At 45.4% G+C, this 18696-nt stretch overlaps 1 protein-coding gene and 1 pseudogene across 3 annotated transcripts in view; both read left to right on the plus strand.

The window, feature by feature from the left end:
- Window positions 1-18696, plus strand: part of TMEM225B (transmembrane protein 225B) — a 46617-nt gene that overhangs the window by 17123 nt on the left and 10798 nt on the right. The window contains exons 2-5 of one of the 3 annotated variants that reach the window (XM_043561262.1): window positions 1-256; window positions 492-653; window positions 16961-17144; window positions 18577-18655. In XM_043561262.1, coding sequence (XP_043417197.1) covers window positions 18644-18655 — 12 coding nt within the window. In that variant the 5' untranslated portion in view covers window positions 1-256; window positions 492-653; window positions 16961-17144; window positions 18577-18643. Of the gene's footprint in view, window positions 257-491; window positions 654-16473; window positions 16696-16960; window positions 17145-18238; window positions 18458-18576; window positions 18656-18696 lie in introns of those variants that run through there. The other 2 variants (XM_043561260.1, XM_043561261.1) reach the window with 2 other exon arrangements.
- On the plus strand, window positions 9556-11029 carry LOC122472055 (annotated as a pseudogene).

Raw genomic sequence — 18696 nt, forward strand, 5'->3', positions numbered from 1 at the left:
ACCCTAGGTCCACTTGGGCAATGAAAGGACATTGCCCAGCCTCTCTCAATCCCTCCTTGGAGAAAGACGAACGCCAAAGGAGGCCCCATCTTCACACCGCTCCCGAGTCCGGCTCCCCAGCGGCCCTGGAGAACCCACGATCGAGAGGAGACCTCCGAGCTGCCTAGACGGGACCCGGAAGTGCGCGCCGGGGAGCCCGAGTTTCCAGTCCTGCCCCGGGGGCCGAGGTGGCCGTCTTTGCGGAGCGGCTGCGCGAGTGAGTGTCGGGGCTACGGGCCGGGGCTCCGGGTCTGCGCCGTGGCTGGGGGAAGCTCGGGCTGCGGCGGGGGGCTCGGGCCGAAGGGATGCCCGTGGTGCGGGGTTGGGGCCGCAGGCCTGGCCGCGCCCCCGCGCCAGGGCCCAGCCGGCCTGGGGAGAGTGAATTGGGAGCCTCTCCCGGGAAACCTGCCGTTTTCCCTGCATCTGCCCTCTTCTCCCTCCCTTTTCTGAAGTGACTGCCCATCCGTTGTGTCGCGCTCTGAAGACATTTTAGGGGAATTCTTGGCCTTGGAGCAGCACCGGGGATTGGACCCAGCCCATGGAGAAGCTGCCTGAGCAGATGTCCCCGGAGTCCCTGTGCCCATCCTCCGAGCAGGAGCCTCGAAAGAGCAAGGGTGAGGAGCTGACCTAGCTGGCTTTCTTTGTCTAAACTTAGTCCTTCCGACCCGCGGCCTCAGATCAGATGGACACGATTGTCCTGTGAAAAACTACTGCTTTTTTTTTTTTTAACCAGAGGCTCTATTACCTGTAAATAAAGCCTGTAACCAACATTTTCTCTCTGTGTGGAGCAGATCTGCCGCAGCAGCACTATCCTAGCATAAGTCTTGGAGGATCTGTCATTCCAGCACCTGCTAACTTGCTTGGCCTTTGGAGAAGCTCACTAAATGTGTGAATAAAGAAATGAATGAACCCAGCCAAGTATGTCCCATACTGCAAATAACCAGTTAAGGAGCGGGCTCCTCCACTCATTCTACCCAAGCTCTCCTTCATCGTTAGGGAAAATACATTTACCACCCGAGGTATAAACTCCAAGAGGGTGCCTTTCCTGTGGAGTACAGTAGATAAGACAGCCACTTGCTGATGGAAAATGAGGTTAAGCTATAGGTATTAACATTTTTATTTCAATCTGCTATCCCCTCATTATCTGGTGTATGTCTGGCTATTAAAAAAATGGATATGGATGATTTAATTGGGAGACATAGACTTAGATAATCCACATCAGGGGCTCTGAGATGGCTTATGTTTGGGGAGATTTTCTTTTACAGATTTATGTGTAAAAACTATGTTTTGGGGCTAATTTTTAATTTGGCAAGTATTTATTGAGCTTTTATTGTGAGGTGTTGAGACTAAGTTGAAAGAAAACCCAACCCCTATTCACCCACAAACTTAAGAGTTGAGTTAGGGGGCACCTGGGTGGCTCAGTCAGTTAAGCGTCCAACTTCAGCTCAGGTCATGATCTCACGGTCCGTGAGTTCAAGCCCCGCGTCGGGCTCTGGGCTGACAGCTCAGAGCCTGGAGCCTGTTTCCGATTCTGTGTCTCCCTCTCTCTCTGCCCCTCCCCTGTTCATGCTCTGTCTCTCTCTGTCTCAAAAATAAATAAACGTTAAAAAATTAAAAAAAAAAAAGAGTTGAGTTAGAATAGTTAACTGAGAGGCTGTGGATTAGTAAACAAGGTAGAAGTTCACAAGGGACATCCCTGGGAACTGGGTATTGGCCCAGGAAACCCTAGAAAGTCACAGGTTTGGCCTGGAAAGAATTTAAAGTTCAAGGAATCAAATTTTAGATGAGAGGGGATAGACACCACAGGCTCCTGTAGTCTTTCTAAAAGGCCAAGTACCTGTACTCACCTTATTAAAACACTCATTTACTCCTGTTAGTTCACAGCGCCCACTGCATCCAGTCCATACTCCATAACTTGGCATTCAAGGCCCTCTGCAGGGTGGCCTCAACTCAACTTGAGAGTCTTTCCTTAGTGTTCCCCAAAATAAACCGAGCAAGACTGGTGTGTCTACACAAGGTAATGCTGAAGACGCTTTGCACTATCTACTGTTGTGCCTCTGTGTCTTTTTCTTAATGCATTGCTGTCCACTACATTCTCTGCCTATCCAAACGCCACTCATCCCAGCGTCCCATGCAAGACAGCCTCCTCCATGAAGTTTCTGAAATAAACAGTTGTAAGCGACATTTACATGAAAACCTGCAGGACTTGGTGGCTGATTGAGCATTAGGGGGAAACTGGGTATAATTGCCTTTGTTCCCTTCACTGTCATACCTCTTTAAAAAAAATCTTCATGAGTTGCTATTATCTTTGGAATGCAGGGTACTGCTTCTGCTCCATCAGAACTGATTACACCCAGGTTGCCAGTGGCTTACCTATAATGAATCCATTGGACACATTTTTTTCAGCTTTAATTTTTTGACCCCTTAGTATTTTCTGTTGATGTGATCATTCTTCCTCACACCTCTTGTTCTTTGGTTTCAGAAGCATCATTTTCTTCTTGTTTTCCTCTTGCCTTCTCCGGGCCTTTCCCACTCCTGTTTCTCCACCTGTTTTTAAATGTTGATTTTCCCTAAGACTGTTCTCAGCCCTCTTTTTTCACTCCTGTGCGTGATCCTGTCCCCTTCCAGGACAAAACTTGGGAGTCATACTCTACTATTCTCCTTCCCTCCATATTCAGTCAGCCACCACATCCTGTCAGTTTTTCTTCAAAAAGTGCCTGATTCAGTTGCCTGTCACTGCCATTTCCTCATTTTAGTCCCGTCCTATTTTTCTTGGATTGTTGATACATCACTATGCTATTGGTCATGCCCCTCACTCTAGGCTCTCCTCTATACTGCTGCCAGAAGAATTTCCCTGGGAATAAATTTGATCATGTTAGTCTTTGCCTATAAAATAAAGTGCAAAGCCCTGGGTGTGGCTTATATGCCTCTTCATAGGTTGGCTCTACTCTACTTTTTCACTACATCTCCTGCTTCCTGCCCACATGGAGCATACATTTCAGTCACATTGAATTTTTTTTTCACTATTCCTTAAACTTAGTGTTCCTTTTTAAGTTGCTGAGCCTTAGCATATGCTATTACTTGTTTCTGGAATACTCTTTACCTTGTAGATCCTGATCATAGTCAAGATCCCGCTCCAAGTCATTCTTTGAGGATGCCATCTCCAATCACCTAGGTAGGGGTTGTCCTTCCTAATTCTGCTTTGAGGCAGCATTATAATCTTTCTACCAGTATCCTGCACATAGCTGGTGGTCTATATGTTTTTGATTGGTTAAATCAAACAGGAAGTGTATTCATTTCCTAGGGTTGCCGTAACAAATTACCACAACTGCATGGCTTAATACAGCAGAACTATATTCTCACCATTTTGTAAGCTAGAAGTCCAAGAGGGCCTGTCTACCTCTGAAGGTTCTAGAGAGGAATCCGTCTTTGACTGATCCTAGCTTCTGGTGGTCCCCAGCAATTCTTGAGGCTCCTTGGCTTATGGCTGTATCATTCAATCTCTGTCTCTGTTGTCACATGACCTTCTTTTCTGTGTTTCCATATCTGAATCTTCCTCTTCTTTCTCTTATGAAGATATCAGTCATTGGATTTAGCCCCAACCCCCCAATCCATTATGACCTCATCTGAACTCTGCAAAGACTCTGCTTCCAAATAAGGTCACATTCTGAGATTCCAGGTAGACATGAGTGGGGGGCGGGGGGGGCATTATTTGACACAGCACAGTATTACTCATTTCTCCTGCTGTTAGAAGTGAATATACTTGAGATCACACAGCTTTGTAGTTAAACTACTTGAAGAACTGCATAGATTTCCCCCTTTCCTCTAAATTAAAAGCAGATCAGCCAAGAAACTTTCTTTTAAACCTTTGTCCACAGAGACACATTTGATTTGCTTATTTCAGAGGGCAACTGCTCTCTTCTTGGGCTTCTCTAGCTCTGTCTTAGACTGGCCACTGTCTGTTGAGGCGTTCTAGGGGGCCCTGCTGTCTACCAGAGTTTGGATCCAAGTTTTTGATATTTTTTCTTTTTTTAAAATTTTTAAAATGTTTATTATTTTTTTAATATTTATTTTAGCGAGCGAGAGAGATAGACAGAGCGTGAGTGGGGGATGGGCAGAGAGAGAGGGAGACACAGAATCCAAAGCAGACTCAGGCTCTGAGCTGTCAGCACAGAACCTGATGCGGGGCTCGAACCCATGAAGCGCGAGATCATGATCTGAGCTGAAGTCAGACGCCTAACTGACTGAGCCACCCAGGTGCCCCTAATGTTTGTTTATTTTTGAGTGACAGAGAGAGAAGGAGAGAGAATGAGCAGGGGAGAGGCAGAGAGAGAGGGAGACACAGAATCTGAAGCAGGCTCCAGGCTCTGAGCTGTCAGCACAGAGCCCATTGTAGGGCTTGAACCCACAAGCTGTGAGATCATGACCTGAGCCTAATTCAGATGTTCAACTGACTGAGCCACCCAGGCACCCCCTTCTTTTCTTTAAAAAGAATTTTGTTTTCAATTTTATTTTAGAGAGTGCAAGCAGGGGAGAGGGGCAGAGAGAGAGAGAGAGAATGGGAATCTTAAGCAGTCTCCACATTCAGTGCAGAACTCGATTTGATGCGGGGCTTGATCTCACGACCCTGGGATCATGACCTGAGCCAAAATCAAGAGTCAGATGTCTGACTGCGCCAGCCAGGTGCCCCGATATTTTTTCTAAAAGTGGCTCTGATCTATGAAGAGATCTACCTCTCTGAATTTTATTTGAGCCTCAGTCCTGGAGACTTTTTATAAATGGTCTTTTTGGAACCATCAGTGATTTATAGATTCTTCTCTTGATGGAGGGGAACTTCCTTTTAATGAATTGCCGGGAAATAATCAGGAGCATTTTGAAGCACCTAATGTGCACAGGACTCTTTTCATAGTAGTGGGCTTGGAGAAAAAGAAATAGAAGACATCTTTTATTCTGAGATGCTTTGAATATAAATTGACACACACACACACACACACACACACACACACACACACACACAAATACTTCTGAGGAGAGGCCCAAAGACTGTGGTTAAATACCATGAAAGAGGTAGGAACTGAATGCTTTAGAGATTCAAAGGAGAGATCACTTCCAGCTAGGGTTAGAGCCGGGTTAGGTTTCAGGAAGGAGGCTGCCTTTGAGCTGGGTCTTGAAGGTCTAGGATTTTGATAGGTGACATTAGAATGGAGGCTGTTCCAGGTGGAGGAGAAGGATGTGTGTGGGGATATACATGTTCAGGAAATAGTTCACATTAATTGGAGTATAGAGAAGATGTGATAGGGGATGAGTCTGTAAGTCAGAGTGGAGTAAGATTATGGGAGAAGAATGCCAGGCCCAAGAGCTTAGTTTTTGTTCAGCAGATGTTGAGGTATGATATGTTAGCTTTTCTTAACAGGAGGCTAGCTGGTGAACATTGCATATGAAGGAAGAGAATCTGACTTGTTGAGTGTGGTATGGGAGGTGAGAGTTGCTTAGGATCCGACTTTAGGACATGAATAGTGATAACAGAAAGGTAGGGACAAAAATCAAGAAGTGATAACAGGAAGGTAGGGACAAAAATCAAGAAGTGTGCTGTAGGTAGAAGCAATAGTACTTGTTTACCGAGTGGATGTGAGGGCAGAGAGAGGAGTCACTGATCATTGTCAGTGCTAAAATGCTAAAGCTACAGGAGAGTTGCAAGAATATTATACCAAATATTCGAACTCCAGAAGGAGGAACAGATTTGAGACCTATTGATCTCAAGAGACTGGTATGAGAACTACATGGAAATGTGTCTTTAGAGTATTGGAGGTGCCGTAGCCTTTACAGATATTCCCCATTTCAGGAGATGGGAACACAATCCCTTCAGCTACTTAACCCAGAGAGAAACAGCTTCTCTCATATTCATATCCAGCAGTCAGTACTCCTGTCCACACAACCATCAACGTTGTTTTCCAGAATCCAAGTAATTCTTACTACCTTCTCCACCACAGTCTTGGTCCAGGGTGCCATCATCTTTCACCTGAACTATTGCAGCAGCCTCCTGGCTGGTTGTCCTGCCTCTACCATTGCCTTCCTACAGTCTATCCAAAATAGCAGCTGGTGTGATCCTGTTAAAATGCCAGGTCTTGTCTTCCTCTGGTCAAAAGCCTCCTGTGGCTCCCCATCTCACTCGGTGAAAGAACACCTCTTCCAGTAGCCTATAGGGTCCTATGTTCTCTGATTCCCTTTTAATGTCTGTGACCTCATTTCTTACTACCGCCCCCCCCCCCCCCCCCCCCCCCCCCCCGCTCATTGCATACCCATCACATTGCCTCCTTGAACACCCAGGGCCTTTGCACTTGTTATTTCTTCTATGTGCAATGCTCTTTCTCAGATACCCTTATCTCCTTCAAGTCTTTGCTTCAGTGCCCTTTTATTAGTCCTTCTTTGACCATGGTATGTAAAATTGGAACCCTTCTGCCCACTCCCTCCCCCTGGCACTCTACTCCTCTTCCTTGCTTTCTCTATGGTACGTGTATCTTCTTCCTCTAAGAGTATGTAATTTATAAGGTTTCTTGTCCAGCTCCCTTACTAAAATGAAATATCTTAGAAGGCAGAGTTTTTGCCTATTTGCCCACTGGTGTATCTCAGCACTTGGAACTGTACCTGGCATGTTGTTGGTGCTCAGTAAGATGGATGTGAATGAGTGAAGTGTCACAGGACTCATAAAGAGGAGAAGTATTGAAGAATTCTACAAGGATCACTTTCAGCCAATGAAGAAGGTGCTATTGAATGGAGCCTGAGAGCTGTAGCATTTGCATTCTTGACTATGTCGGGCAGGCTGTCAGATCCTCTGTCTGTCAGCCCAAATAAAAGCCTCATCCTCTAGCATGCCTAAGCCTTCACATGTTGTTGGAGACAACAAAGCGATTGGTTCAACAAAAAGAAAAGGTTTGGTGTAGGGGAGAGGATCAGAACAAGGCTGGAAAGACAGAGGCCAGGTCAGGGAGATACAGAAGAAACCCTCATTTGGCCTCAAGACCAAATGGAGGCATGCCCAGGCTATTGCTCTTTGACTTTTGATGAGCTGATGAAGACTTTATTAGCTTCTCTGTCTGATGTCTCACCTTATTAATGATCCCAGTTTTGAAGGGCTTCTGAGTTTAGATGCTCCTAGGCCTGTGGGACAAATCTGGAAGACTTAGAAGGTTCTAGAGTTAGGCTGTCCAGTAGGGTAGCACCAACTACAATGGGCTAACTACATTGAAATTAATTAAACACAATTAAAAGTTCAGCTCCTCAGTTGCACTAGCCACATTTCAAGTGCTCAGTAGCCATCTGTGACTACTGGCTACTGTATTGGACAGTGCAGATGTGGAACAGTTACATAACCACAGTAAGTTCTGTTGGATTGTGCACAGTGAATGACTTGAATTTACAGTACCAGTTCATTTTGGTATCTTGTGAAAAAGAATTGGCCTGCCTACCTATTTGTTTGGGCTTGACTGATGCCTTTGTCACTTTTTTTTTTAAGTACCTAACTTTTTAGACCTAGTCTCTGTGTTTACAATTCGTGTCACTTACAAGGTAAACAGTTAAACACATGTGCAAATGGATATAAAAACATTAACCCAGTAGTCCATTCACACTGTTAGAATGGCTATCATTTAAACGACAAGAAGTAACAAGTGTTGGTGAGGATGTGGAGAAAAGGAATTCTTATACACTGTTGGTGAGGATGTAAATTGATGAACTGCCAATAGAACTACCATATGATCCAGCAATTCACTTCTGTGTGTTTATCTGAGGGAAATGAAAGCACAAATCTCAAGAAGATATCTGCACCCCCCATGTTCATTACAGCATTATGTACAACAGCCAAGACTTGGAAACAGCCTAAGTGTCCATCGATGGATGAGTGGATAAAGCACATATGGTATACATACAAATATACATGTGGATACACAGTGGAATATTGTTCAGCCATGAAAAGGAAATCTGTCATTTTTGGAAACATGGATGGACCTTGAGGATATTATGCTAAGTGAAATAAATCAGAGAAAGACAGATACTGTATGATCTCACTTATATGACATCCAAAAAACAAACAAAAAAAACCCCACCCCAACTCTTAGACACAGAAAACAAACTGGTGATTGCCAGATGTTGGGGGTGGGCCTGGGGGAATTGGATGAAGGGTGTCAAAAAGTAGAAACTTCCAGTTACAAGGTAAATAAATCCTGAGGATGTAATGTACAACATGGCAACTATAGTTGATAATGCTGAATAGTATGTTTGAAAGTTGCTGTGAGAGAGGACCTTAAAAGTTCTTATTACAAGAAGAAAGTTTTTACAAATACAATATCTAGATTGAACATACAGAGGATGAGAGCATATCTGGATGTGGAGAACAAGTGATAAGACATCACAGATAATTATTAAATTCCTTCAATAAAATGACTATTACCAAATAAAATCAGAGCTGTTTATATTTTAGGCTTTCCCTGCTGATGGAAATGCTGCATTGGCTATTCCTCAGCACTCCCTTCTTTCAGAAAGATCCCTCTTGGTAGAGGGCCTGCTTTCTCTAATAACACTGCGAACAAAATAAAACAAAACAAAACAAAAACAAAAACCTCTCTAGCTTCAGTGAGCCTTATTTCATAAGTATTTCTTGAGAGGAGGAATGTATTAAACAGGAAATGTTTTTCTATCATGTCTCCTTTAAATGCAGTTAGGGTGCAGGGTTTATTTTTGTATGTTCTGTTAGAGTTGAAATCGACTTGGAAATATTTCTACTCCATGCTTCATATTTAAACAACTCTTCCTCTTCTCCCCTTTCCTTTATTAAATCTTCCCAATTTGCAGTATTTTTTAAAGATGTACATAAGTAGGTCTGAGTGTGTCTGTCCATGAGTGAGCATCTGTGTATAGAGAGATGCTCTGGTGAAGAAGGTGTTGGCATTTGATGATGTGAAGATAGTCTTCCCTTTTACCTCAGAGACAATCACGAGGCCAGGGTACCATGTAGACAGAACCTCTGGGGTAGGATACTCCTCTTTAATTGATTTGTTTAGTCCCTTCCCCTCCCCACACAGAGACCCCAGAATCTCCCTTCTAATGTTCTGAGATACTTCCACTTCCCCCAAACACCGCTTTCCTTTCTGCTAATCCCAGTATGTCTGTCTGGTTAGCTACTTCATATATAAACCCTAATTTTAGTTTCCCACTGCTTTCTCCAGTTGTGCACAACTTGTATCCATCTTTTCTCTGTACTGCAAGGCCATTTTTCATACTTTTTGTTGAACCAAATCCTTCTTGAATACTCTGACCATCCTGTTTCCCACCAGGAATTTTTCTTATTACATTTTACCTTTTTTATATTTTCTGTCAGATGGTGAGACCTGGACTGAGGATCAATTAATTATAAAGCAGAAAAGTCTTGAAGTAGGGCTACACTACCTGAAGGAGATGAATGTGAACAAAACAAACACTAGGGGCCCTATGAATGTAGATGAAACTTCTGTAACGTCATAAACTCTATGCAACAGCCACAGATTCTTAATTGAAGAGACATCCCAAATATGTAGTATTTGTGGAACGTTATTTAGGCGAAACTCATACCTTATTCAGCATGAAAGAATCCACACACAAGGGAAGACTTTTGAGTGTCATGAATGTGGAAAAACTTTTGGCCATAGTTCAAACCTTATCCAGCATCAAAGAATACATACTGAAGAAAAACCCTATGAATGCAGTAACTGTGGGAAAGCCTTCTGGTGCAGTTCATACCTTATCCAGCATCAGATAACTCATACAGGAGAAATGCCTTATATGTGTAATGAATGTGGAAAAGCTTTTGTTCAGAGCTCAAGTCTTACTTGACACCGGAGAATCCACATGAGGGAGAAACCCTATGTGTGTAGTGAGTGTGGGAAGGCCTTCAGCCAGAGCTCAAATCTAATAGAACATCAGTGAGTTCACACCAAAGAGAGACCATATGAATGCAATGACTGTGGGAAGGCTTACAGTTGTAACTCGCACCTCATTGAACACCACAGAGTCCACACAGGGGAGGCTCCTTATGATTGCAGCAAGTGTGGGAAATCTTTTAGTAGGAGTTCACTTCTTATTAAACACCATAGAATTCACATTGGAGAGAAACCCAATGAATGTAGTGAGTGTGGGAAGGCCTTCAGTCAGAACTCTCACCTTATTCAGCACCAGAAAACTCACAGTGGAGTAAAAGCTTCTGAATGTAAGGAGTGTGGGAAAACCTTCACGTACAGTTCATGCCTTTCTGATCATCTGGGAATCCATATAAGAGAGAAACTGTGAATGAAATGAAGATGGTAGATGGAGCCTTTGGTCAGAGTTCAGCTCTGATTGAATGCCAGAGAGCCCGCATGGGGAAGAAACCCTTTGGGTTTCATGAGGGTGTACAGCCTCCAGTCCTGGCTCAACTCTTATTAAGATGTGAAAATCCAGATAGTGGATAGATCTCACGGATGTGTTCAACACATGAAAACCTTTAGACAGAGTTTCCACCTTATTCAGCATCATTAGATTCACCTTGGAGGAAAGTGTGTCGGAGAGGGGTGTGAAAGGAACCTAATGCAGCACTACCAAGGTGATGGCTAAGTGGAACCTTCAGTTAGTGCTGCTGTTTATTTGATGTTTAGGATCTGCATCACAGGGAGATTCTGTGGTTTGCTTTTCAGATCTTCCCAGTTGTCTTCTGAAAATGGAATGAGTCAGATCCACTCCAGGGAAGAAAGAATCAGGGAATTCTGGATTCAGATTCATAGATCAGGAAAGCAGCAAGGTGACCTTTGAACCCAGTAGTTCTCCTTCTAGCTCATCTATTCTGTTGTAACTCTTGATGGAAGTGACCCTTGGGTCTTGGACCTGCATTTCACTCCTCAGTGTCCTGCAGATTATTGAATCTCTTGTTTTATATGACCTAAATGCACTTAATAAACAGGCATATTTTCTAGGCCAAATAACTTCAGTATGACATGTCACGGGCTTTGTTATATGTCAGCTTGGGTAGGTTGAAATGCACTTGCCAGACGTCCCTTTCCTGTAATTTTTGGTTCTTGAGGGCTAGAGAGGGAGATTCTTGGGAGACTGGGAGGGCAGAAAAAAAGCAGCAGTTATTTTGTAACTCACACATGCGGTTGCTAGTCAGCAGCTGGGCCTGCAAAGGGTCCACCTTCCCCTCGATCCTCCTTTGCCTTCCCTAGGTTGTGTGTGTGTGTGTGTGTGTTTGTGTCCTCGTGGTTTTACCCCTCTGATTGAATCCTAGTCATACTCAAGGTCACTGTTCTTGTGACAAGTACACATTTATTTTAAGTTTAGGTGGAGAGAAATGGGTAACTTCTGGCTGTTTTTGAAACAAAACTTCAATAATAATTTTCAAGATTTCCTTTAAGAAAAAGCCACAGTTCAAACTCCTTTATAACAAAAATGACATCATAACCTGAGGCAGAGCTTCACTACTGGGTAATTGTTGAGGAAAAAATTGAATAGTGTGATACATAATAGATCATTTTTTTAAGGATTTTTTATTTTGGGGTGCCTGGATGGCTCAGTTGGTTGAGCATCTGACTTCAGCTCGGGTCATGATCTCATGGTTTGGGAGTTTGAGCCCTGCATTGGGTTCTCTGCTGTCAGTGCAGAGCCTGCTTTGGATCCTCTGTCTCCCCTCTCTCCTCTCTGTCTCTGCCCCTCCCCCACTCATGTGTGTGCTAGCGCTTGCTCTCTCTCAAAAATGAATAGGATTTTTATTTTTAAGAAATCTCTGCACCCAAACATGGGACTTGAATTCATGACCCTGAGATCAAGAGTCACATGGTTCACCAGCTGTGCCAGCCAGGTGCTCCCATAATGGATACAATTAAAAAAAACACACAAAAACTTTTGAGTACTCATTACCATGAATATTTTTATCACTGAAAGAAATCCCAAAAATATCTCTACTGGGTAGTACATTGTTAGATTTATTCTAGGTATCTGAGAAAAATACCTACTTTGTTGTAAATGCTTATTTTTTATCACAAAAAAATAAGATTGTTTTACCCCTAGTTAGTCTGGATTAATGATTATTTAAAATATCAAGTGAAAATTATACTTACATTGTAGACTCTTAAAATTGAAACTTGCGTGTCCTGTAGCTTCCATGCCTGGTCTGGTGCTGTGCACACAGTAGGTATTGAGTGGATGGCTGTGGAATGAATCTGTTTACTGGACACCAAAGTCTTGTTGTTTGTCTCAGCTCTTCTATCTACACTCCTCTACCTTCCTCTCTGTATAATCTGGAGGTGATTATTAGCACTAACTAAGGGTCACCTTGCCATCTAGATGTCCCGAGTATGGACTTGCACTCTGTGAGGCCTGGTCTGACCTCTGAGCTGGTGTGCCCTCTTACTCTACTCGGCATGTGACCCTTCTCGAGTCCCTCCCCACTCCTTTCACCACAGAACGGGCCCTTTCCTTCTGTGGAGTCTTGAGAAGCTTCAGGGATGAGGCAGGGCTTGATGAGTTGGGTTTGAAGGCTGGGCAGGATTCTTTTTTTTAAGGGTATTTACCCATTTTGAGAGAAAGAGAGAGAGAAAGCACATGTCAGGAGGGCAGAGAGTGCGTGAGAGAGGGAATCTCAAGCAGGCTCCACACTGTCAGCACAGAGCCCAATGCAGGCTTGAACTCATGAACGGTAGGATCATGACCAGAGCCAAGATCAAGAGTTGGACGCTTAACTGACTGAGGTGCCCCACAGACTGGGCAGGATTCTGACTGGCAGAAAAGAATAGCAGGGAGGGGCATCTCAGGACAAAGTCATTGTGCAGGGTCATGGGCCAGGCTCCAAGGGTGGAGGTGTCCGTGGAGACCAGGAAAGGAGAGCAAAGAGTTTGTCTAGCCGTATCAAAGGCACTAAAGTAGTGGGGGAGCGGCTCCTGGCTGGCTCAGTCAGTGGAGCATGCAACTCTTGATCTCAGAGTTGTTAAGTTCAAGCCCACATAGGATGTAGAGATTACTAAAAAAAAAAAAAAAAAAAAAAAGATGTAGGAAAAAACCCCACTAAAGCAGGGCTCTGGTTCTTTGGGCACAAGTATTACTAGTGGCCAGAAAATTGACTAAGCTGTTAGACCTCAGGTGAACACGAGGGCAGCCGCTCATCCAGGTTGGCCAGGCTTTTCTCAGTCTTAGTATTGGAAGTCTCACATCTGAGAAAATGCTCAGTCCTGTGCGAACCAGGATGACTGATCACCTGAAGCCATAGTAACCCCTCATCCTTGCCCACTCATGGCTCCTAGCTGCAACAGGACATAAGAGAGCGGGAATTCTTAACTTAGGTAGCATACTATATCACCTGGGGGGCTTTCAAAGTACCTCAGTCCCAATCTCAGAGATTTTATGGAATTGAGTATGACCTGGATATTGGGATTTTACAAGTTACCAGCGAATTCTAATGTGCATTCAAGGTTGGGAACCTATATATGCAATAGGGGACAACAATGCTTCACAGGTGCTGAAAGACACAAAAAGATCACATAGGATGTGTGGCGTAGTCACTGAGGGCTAGCAAGAGGGCTGGACTGGGAGTGTGGAGCACATCAGGAGCCTATGTGAAAGGAGAGAGAAGGTGTCCCAGGTGAAGGAGCTGTGGGGCCCTGGCATTGGGAATGGAGCCAGCTAGTGGGTGGATTCCCTAAGTGCAGTAAACCAGGTCTGGGGGCTGGAGAGCAGAGGCCTGCTCACTTCCCAGTTCTGTTAACTGGTAAAACTACAGTTTGGGTTTTCCCTTGGGAGCTCTGGCCCAAGGAAGCACAGAGTCTGGGGGAAGTCAGAGCTCCAGCTCATGGGGACTCCACCCCATTTTCCAGCAGACAGTTATTCTTGCTTGTCCTCTACCCTGGACCTGGGAAAATATGAAAATGCTTCCAGAGGAGGCTATAACCTAAGCCTGTGCACACATTCTAAAATCTCCAGTCCTGGAGGGGGCTGGCCTGGTAGTCCTTAGCCATGCTGTGGGCGCAGCCTTGGGCTCCCCTGAATGAGAGGTTCTTCCTGGGCTCTGTTAGAGGATGGAATCTGGGAAAGGGAAGATAGTAAGAGGAAGAGGAATTTTGGCATTGGCGCCCAAATATGACTGCTTTAATTACCAGAGGCCTCTCATGGCCCTTAGGACGTAACTCTACAAGACCCTTCACGTCTCTGCTCTGCCTATTGACGTCTTCAGTTCTCTGGGGGCCGCTCCTTCCAGTCATTTTGAAATTTGTTGGGTCCTTGAACACAGTATTTTTTCAAATGTAGGTCAAAGCAACTAGTGGGTCATAAAATTAATTTATTGGAGTGAGTTGCAACCAGCACTGAGGGTAAAAGAAAAAAGTAAGCATGACTGGACTGGGATAGAAAGCATTTGTGTGCATTGCACATAGCTAAGGGAAGTGAGATTTTTCCATGTGCACATGTACACATATGTGCCATGTATAGTAGTTCTTGCTAAAGAGCAGGTGAAAATCTTTGCACAATGCAATCCCCTTTTGGGGATAAGATTCCATGTAAATCCTGCCTCCTTGCAGGTCTTCCCTTGGGCTGAATTGTCCTCTGCTATCCCTGTAGCGTGCTATCCATCCTTTGTGTACTGAGCACATTTTTTAAAAAGGTGATTTATTCAGGTACCGGTCTCTGTGCTAGATGGCAAGTTCTGCGAGGGCAAGGACTGTACACACAGAACATTGAACGTCGTATCTGTCATTAGAGAAAGCACTTTGATGCTGCGTGGCTGAGTACTTTAGGTTACTGCTGTGGATATGTTCTTAGCCAGGTTTCTTTTTATTTTTTCCAGTTTTTTTTTTGAGAGATTTCAATATATGGAAAAGTTGAAAAATGGTATAAATGAACACGCTATATATCCTCTATGTAGATAAGTAATTATTATCACTTGTCCATATCTACTTTCTATCCATATAATTTTTTTTCTGAATTATTTGAGAGCACGCATGGACATAACCTTCACCCCTAAGTAGCATGGCATGCTTCTCCTACAAGTAAGGTTAGTCTCCTACATAATTGCATCACTTTTAACATACTTAAGAAAAAGAATTTAATTTCCTAATAACATCTAAAATGCAGTCTATATTCAGACTTTCCCCGGTTGCCCCAAGAATGTGTTTTATAGCAATTTTATTTCTAATCAGAAAAAAAAAAAAACCCAGGGTCACATTGCATTTGGCTTTATGTCTCTTTAGTTTCATTTAATCTAGAATAGTTCCTCTGCTTTTGTTTGTTCATATGTTTGTGACAATGACTTTTGGAGGAGTCCAGAACAGTTATCCTTTAGAATTTTTCACAGAATTGGTTCCTGTTGTCCTGTGGTGGTATTTAACTTCCCTCCACCCCCCTGTATTTCCCCTAAACTGGAATGAGGTTTAGAGGCTTGATTAAACATTTTTGGCAAGAAAACCTCATAGGTCATGTCTCCATACTCTAATGCCTCCGTAGGCAACCGACGTCATATTATCCCACCCTAAGTCATGCCGTTTATTCACCTGTTTCAGGTAGTGACTGCCAGATCTCTGCTACGTAAACGTATGTTTTCCTTTTGCAACTAGTAATTTGTAAGGACGATAAACTCTAGCACCATGCAAATAATGTATTCCCCTACAGCCTAATGTTTTTAGCAACTATCCATGATCTTCTGGGCAAGTTCTTAACCCGAGACTTTATTCATTTGCAGTATGAGGATAATAATGCCTGTCATTTGGGTTTACTGTGTAATGAGATTCAAAAGTATAACATAACAGTGCACGTGAAAATGCTGCCCTGGTCTGCCATGATTTCTCCCTTCTTCTGAAGACACCATTCCTCTTCCTTTAAGAAAGTTTTTATGTTGATCCAGATATGTAATCCAAATTGCTGACTTCTCAGTGACCCTGTCTGCCTGGCCACTGTGAAGCACAGTTGACTTATCTTCTCTGGCCAGAGTGGAATGAGCATGTGACTTGAGCTAATCAGAATGCTTACTTGGGAAATTTTGAAACAAGGAGAGGGTGAGAATAGGGTGAGGAAAACCTTCTTTTCCTCCAGGATGACTAAATGTGAAGACTGGAGTCTGGAAGTGAATTGTTTCCCCTGCCACCTGGAGAATGAAAACCTATCGGGTGGAGGAGATCAGAGTTATCTGTCTGAGATGAGGGCAGAAGGTTGTGGGAAGGGGGAGGGTCTTCCTGGCCTAGCTCTGGTCCTGCCAGCTGGACCTCTGCCCCGAGCCAGCTAAGCCTGTGGAGGCTGTCTCTGGGGAACATTTACAAATTGGGTTCTGAAACTTTGAGAGATACAATCCTGAACAGTATAGGGGCCTGTCACATGCCTCTCACGTGATAGGTGACTGGGTGAATTAGTGGCCCATCCCATCTCGGTTTTGAATATGTCAGGGCCAGAGGAGAGGTGAGCAGGTGCCAGACATGGTACTGGCTTTTAAAAATCTTAGAGTTACAAATGCATTTCCTTGGTGAAAGCAGACTCAAAGTGGGGCGGAGTGGGGGTTGTGTGTGGTGCTGCTGGTGGTTTATCCAGCTCTAAGTGTGGCCACCCCCTACCCGTCTCCCAAAGCCGGAAGTTAGTCCTGCCCTCTCTGAAGAGTCTTCCCCCAGGTTGAAACCAGCCGCCAGGGTGAGAAGGGTAGCCAGCCTTCTTAGGGGAGGGCAGAGAAGGGGAGAGGGATGGTGGGGCCTGGAGGCCTGAGGGTGATCAGGCCCATGCACAGGACAAAGGCTTGGGAGGCTGCAGGAGTGGGGTGATCGGGGATGAGGGTCTTGGAGAAGGGGAATGAACTGGCAGGCTCCTGAGGAGTCAGGGGAGCTTGTCATTGGACGGGTCATTGGACCCTTTTAGCCCTCCAACAAGAGGAGTTACTATTATTATTCCCACTTCACAGACGAGAAAACTGACACCCACGAAGAAGTAAATTACCCAAGGTCACCCTGCTGGTAATGGCAGAGCTGGAATTCGAATTGAGATCTACCCGGCTCGAGATCACTTCCACCCCGTTTGGCGCACGGGTGCGCGAGGTCCGTTCTGCAAACAGCCCCGGAGGTCAGGTACCCCGGGCCGAGGGCCAGGTGAGTGGGCAGGTGAAGCTGCAGGGCCGATGAGCCCCCACCCTCCACCCCAGGGCCCCACGCGGGCTCCGTGGGCTCTGTCAGGAGAGGGCGCATTCTTGCTCCCGCCTCCGGGCCAACGGAAGCTCTGGACAGAGGGACAAGCTCTGGGCCAAAGGGTTGGATGAGGGGCTGGCCTAGAGGGAAGCCCTGCCCTTAGAGGCCCGGAAACCCCGAAGGTGCCCCAGGAGGGAGGAGAGACCACCCGGGAGGGAGCGGCAAGGTGGGCCCAAGGATTGGGGGCGTGGAGAGGGCCCCCAGCACCCCTCCCCCTGCCGCCTTCAGGCCACCCCCCAGGCTTTTGCGACCCACTGCGGTGGTGGGGCTGGGGGGATGATCAGAGGTGGCAGGGGTGGGGGGATGATCAGATCTGGGTCCATCGTTGTTTCCAGAAAATGTCACTGTGGCTTTGGGGCAAGGGAAGGGCCCAGGAGGCTTTTCAGCAGGAAGGAACCTCAGAGCAAACCCGGATCAATTTGCTGCCCAAGTTGCCACTAATGACTGGTGGGAAAAGGGAGTGAGGCACCCTGTGACCCTGACAGGTACCCCCACCATTCCAACCCAGATGTACTTTATGTCACCCACCTCATTCATCCCCTAGCGCAGGTCCCAGCTGACCCCGGGGTTGCACGGCCTGGGGGGGGGCTGACGACAGGGGTGCATTCTGGCTGCTGCAGGGTAGCTCAGGAACTGTCCCAGAGGGAGCCCAGAGTGAGAAGCCTCCACACAAGCCCTGCTTCCCAGATGCCAGTCCTCCAGGCTCCACGTAGCTAGCAGCTCTTTTACTTTCCAGTGTCACAGATCCTTTTTAAATAATAGTTAAAACACTCTGTGTAATAGTAGCTGACAGTTGTTTTTGTTTTATTTTGAATGTTTGTGGCAAAATAAAAAGTTGGCAGTTCTACTTCACCCCCCCCCCCCTTCACTCTCCCTTTCTCACACATGCAAATGAGCTTACCTAGTAGGAAGAATTCACTGGCCACTAAATTCCAAACTAAACTGCTGGCCTGGTCAGCTGAGGTGGGAGAGGCAGCCATGTGGGATTCTGGTCCTTGCCCCAGGGCTGACTGACTGTGGGATCCTGGACCAGTGGTGGGTCTTTCTCTCCTGCTCTGTTTCAACACTACAAAAGGATGTACAAATCCCCTGTCATATTAACAGGTCTATGGTCCTTCGAGTCTGGCCTAGATCAATGCACCCCACAAGTTGTATATCTGTGGGGCGCAGTCATCCAGGCCCAGTGCTAAGAGCTGTTCTGAAGGTCCTTTTCACTGGTGAGCAGCCGGGCAGGGGGGAAGATAGGACTGGGGTATGCCTGGCCCTGAAGTAAGCCAGGCAGGGGAGAGGAAAGCATTGCACCTTGTGACATGTTTTTGTGTCTCTCACCCCACAGTTACCAAGAGCCTGCGAGTTCCTGTCTGTTTTCACCCCTGAATCACCCCCATTGGCCTAAGCTGGTCATGGGGCGTCCAGTAAGTGTGGAGGGAATGGATAGTGGCTGGTGGCTGGGAGG

Source organism: Prionailurus bengalensis, chromosome E3, assembly GCF_016509475.1.
Source record: "Prionailurus bengalensis isolate Pbe53 chromosome E3, Fcat_Pben_1.1_paternal_pri, whole genome shotgun sequence".
Classification (NCBI taxonomy): Eukaryota; Metazoa; Chordata; class Mammalia; order Carnivora; family Felidae; genus Prionailurus; species Prionailurus bengalensis.